The sequence below is a fragment of the Corvus cornix genome, chromosome 8, assembly GCF_000738735.6.
Source record: "Corvus cornix cornix isolate S_Up_H32 chromosome 8, ASM73873v5, whole genome shotgun sequence".
Lineage (NCBI taxonomy): Eukaryota > Metazoa > Chordata > Aves > Passeriformes > Corvidae > Corvus > Corvus cornix.
In genome coordinates, this window is record NC_046338.1 from 6,450,508 (window position 1) to 6,454,163 (window position 3,656).

The 3,656-nt window shown below is 62.3% G+C and overlaps 1 protein-coding gene across 1 annotated transcript; it reads left to right on the forward strand.

Annotated features, from left to right (window-relative positions):
• The first annotated feature begins 245 nt into the window (after positions 1-245).
• On the forward strand, positions 246-3,400 carry DMRTA2 (DMRT like family A2). The gene is made up of 2 exons (XM_039556565.1): positions 246-1,478; positions 1,659-3,400. The coding sequence occupies exons 1-2, from the start codon at positions 986-988 to the stop codon at positions 2,534-2,536; spliced, it is 1,371 nt and encodes a 456-aa protein (XP_039412499.1). The 5' UTR covers positions 246-985; the 3' UTR covers positions 2,537-3,400.
• The last annotated feature ends 256 nt before the right edge of the window (positions 3,401-3,656 follow it).

Consider the following 3,656-nt stretch of genomic DNA (forward strand, 5'->3'; position numbering starts at 1 on the left):
CGGGCGCGGCGCGCTCGGGCGGCCGCGGCGGAGCGCGGGGCGGCCAATCAGCGCGGCGCCTGCGGCCCCTGGCCAATGGCAGGCGCCACATTGTTGTCAAATGTTGCCTAATGGCAACGCGGGGCGCAACAATAGCGCGAGTGGCGGCGCGCGGCGCGGCGGGCAGCGCGCTCCGCTCCGCTCCGGCCGCACGCACCGCCAGGGCCGCGTCCCGGGGGGCTCCGCGCCCGGCCCTGCCCGGCCCCGACCGCCGCTCTGCCCGCCCCGACGCCGGCCGCCTGCTCCGGGCTCGCCGCGGCGGATGAGCCCCGGCTGCGGAGGTGCTGCTCGAGAGAAGGGGCGATTTTTTTTTTTTTTTTTTTTTTTCGTATTCTCTGCTGGATTTTAGCCTCTGCGGCTCGTGGCGAGGGATCCTGTCGTTGAAGGTGCCGGATTGTTCTTTGAAGGGACACTGCTAGTCTGTGGCTGCAGTTACAGGGGGACGGGGGAGCGGAGCTTAGGGAGCAGCTCGGGTTGCACCGGGGCGTCGTGGGGAGCGGCGACCCCGCAAGCGCGGACGGGAGAGCTCGTCTTTGAGCCTGGCGCGATGGACTTGGTGCTGCCCCGCCAGATGCGCAAGGGGAGCAAGGAAGCGAGAGTGATCTAAGTTTTCTTGGATTTTCTTGTGTTAGCTTTGCTTTTCGGGCGCGGAGGGGAGGAGGGCGCGGAACGGCTCCCGTCGGGCCCGTCCTCACTTGAGCCCCGCTCCGGGGCCGTGTGCCGGTGCGGGGGGACGGGGGCAGCGCGCGAGGCGAGAGGACAGGCGCTGGGGTTTGCATGCCCGCACCCGGGGCTCCGTGTGCCCCGCACTCGTGATCGCGCTTGAAGGCACCGGGAGTTTCTCCGCGTCCGAGCGCGGGTGCGGCGCGGGGGCTCCCCCGCCCCGCGCGTCGCTTTGGGGGAGGCCGGGGAGGGGGGGCCCCTCTCTCGGGGCGGGCTCGCCGGCATGGAGCTGCGGTCAGAGCTGCCCAGCGTGCCCGCCGCGCCCCCCCCGGTACCCCCCAGCTCGGTGGCGGCCGCGGCGGCTGCGGCCGCGGCCACGCTGCCGGTGAGCGTGGCCGGGAGCTTGCTGCGGGCGCCGCCGCTGCTGCTGCGGGCGGCAGAGAAGTACCCGCGGACACCCAAGTGCGCCCGTTGCCGCAACCACGGGGTGGTGTCGGCGCTGAAGGGCCACAAGCGGTACTGCCGCTGGAAGGACTGCATGTGCGCCAAGTGCACCCTCATCGCCGAGCGCCAGCGCGTCATGGCCGCGCAGGTGGCGCTGCGCCGGCAGCAGGCGCAGGAGGAGAACGAGGCCCGCGAGCTGCAGCTGCTCTACGGCACGGCCGAGGGGCTGGCGCTGGCGGCCGCCAACGGCATCATCCCGCCCCGGCCCGCGTACGAGGTGTTCGGCTCCGTCTGCGGCGGGGGCGGCGGCGAGGGAGGCGCCGGCGCCTCAGGTAAGGCCGCGCTGCGCGCCCTCGGAGAGGTGGTGATGGGGAGAAGGGGCCTGGAGAGGCGGTGGGAGATGAGCGGGGCGCGGACCTGCAGGCGGGTGGCCCCGACTTCGACGGCTCTGCGGGGCCCGCCGGGGGCAGCGGCACTGACGGTCTCTCTTCCTTCTGCCCCCCGACCCGCAGAGTCCAAGATGCAGAAGTTCGAGCTGTTCCCCAAGACGCTGCTGCCGAGCCGCGCCGTCACCCCGCAGCAGGCGGGCGGGAAGCCCCTCTCTCCGGACGGCGAGTCCGTGCCCGGTACCTCCTCCCCAGATGCTCGCCACGGCTCGGGCTCGGAGAACGGAGACGGCGAGTCCTTCCTGAGCTCACCCGTCTCCAAAGGCCCGAAGGAGGGGGAGGAGAGCCCGGGTTCCATCAGCCCGCTGGGCTCGGACTCGGGTTCGGAGGCGGACAAGGACGAGCAGGACCCGTCGCCCTCGGCCGGCGGCCGGCAGCGGACTCCCATCGACATCCTGACGCGCGTCTTCCCGGCGCACAAGCGCAGCGTGCTGGAGCTGGTGCTGCAGGGCTGCGGCGGGGACGTGGTACAGGCCATCGAGCAGATCCTCAACAACCGCGGCCCGGAGAAGGGCCCCGAGGAGGGCTGGGCCCGGGACGGCGCCTTGCAGGGCCTGCCGCCCACCCCCGCTGCCGCCGCCGCCCACCACCGGCCCTTGATCGCCGGCGCCATGGCCCCGGCCATCGGCACGCTGGGCAGCCGCTCCGCCTTCTCCCCGCTGCAGCCCAACGCCACGCACTTCGGGGCCGAGGCCGGCGCCTACCCCCTGGGCACCCACCTGGGACTGAACCCCCTGCGCCTCGCCTACTCGGCGCACAGCCGGGGACTGGCCTTCATGACCCCCTACTCCACGGCCGGGCTAATGCCCACGCTGGGGTTCCGGCCGCCCGTGGACTATGCCTTCAGCGACCTGATGCGGGACCGCTCCGCCGTGCACAAGGAGCAGGTGTACTCCAGCGGGCTCTACGGGCCCATGGTCAACAACACCCCCGAGAAGCAATAGCGGCTTCCTAAAGCTCGTCTGTGTAGAGGTAGCTAGGTAGGCACGGGTGGATGGACACGGGTGGCCTTCTCTCCCCTGTGCAGGTGGTGGTTGCGTGCAGAGCCCGGCGCGGACACACGTTGGTGTATTAAGGTGATAAAGGTGCACTTTCATTGTCCAGACATGAGTCACTCTTTGTTGCTTATGGCCATAAGCATGGATATCCTCAGTGCGTTGTGGGGTGTGGCACACACACACACACACACACGCTCTTTCCCACACACATACATATATATATATGTATACTAGCAAGTGTATAATGTTATAAAATGGAAATCTAAGTTATTAATGTAACTCGTAGGTGAACTTGGTATTAACGTTAAGCTAAAGGTTAGACAGCGCATTGTAATACTTACCAGGCATATAGATGAAACCTTGTCAAATTGAAAACCTTTTCCTTCCCGCCCCCAGAAACGTTATGGTCTGTATATAAACATTGGAAAGTAGATATATTTGTAACTGTCCGTAGGACCCTGGCGCCAATGGTGTATGATGGTTTAATAAGCCTCCTTCATTTGTGATCTGCAAGAAAATTGCTTTCTTGTTCCGATGTAGCAAACTTCTTGCTGTTTCTAACAGGTAATTCTGTGTTTCCATTTCATAGAAATAAATGTTATTTTCTATTAAAAAAAAATCGGTCTTATGAATGGCAAGTGGTATTTTATGAGATGATGGAAGTGTGTTTTGGGAAATTCATTTGACAAGTACAGTCAATATATAAAGGAATTTATGCAAATAGTACAAACATGTTTACTACATTTTTATCATGGTCAAACTAGATATTCTTCAGATAAATTTATAAATAAAAACGAAGAGTACAAGCAAGAGCAAATTCCTTATCAGCTGAAATTGTCAAATACCTTTATTTCTGGTTCTGGTCTTTTTCTTATTTATGCCTGGGAAAAAAACCCCAAACCTATAGAGGTATAAATTAAGCAGCATTTCTCCCTTCGATATCTTCCTGGTTTTTGTCATATTTAGGAAATTTGGCATTGTACAAAGAGAAGCCTGGTTAAAGCAAATCCCACCTTGCCGACCGCAGGTTGTGTAGCAACGGGAAGGTACTTCCTCCTGGTATCTG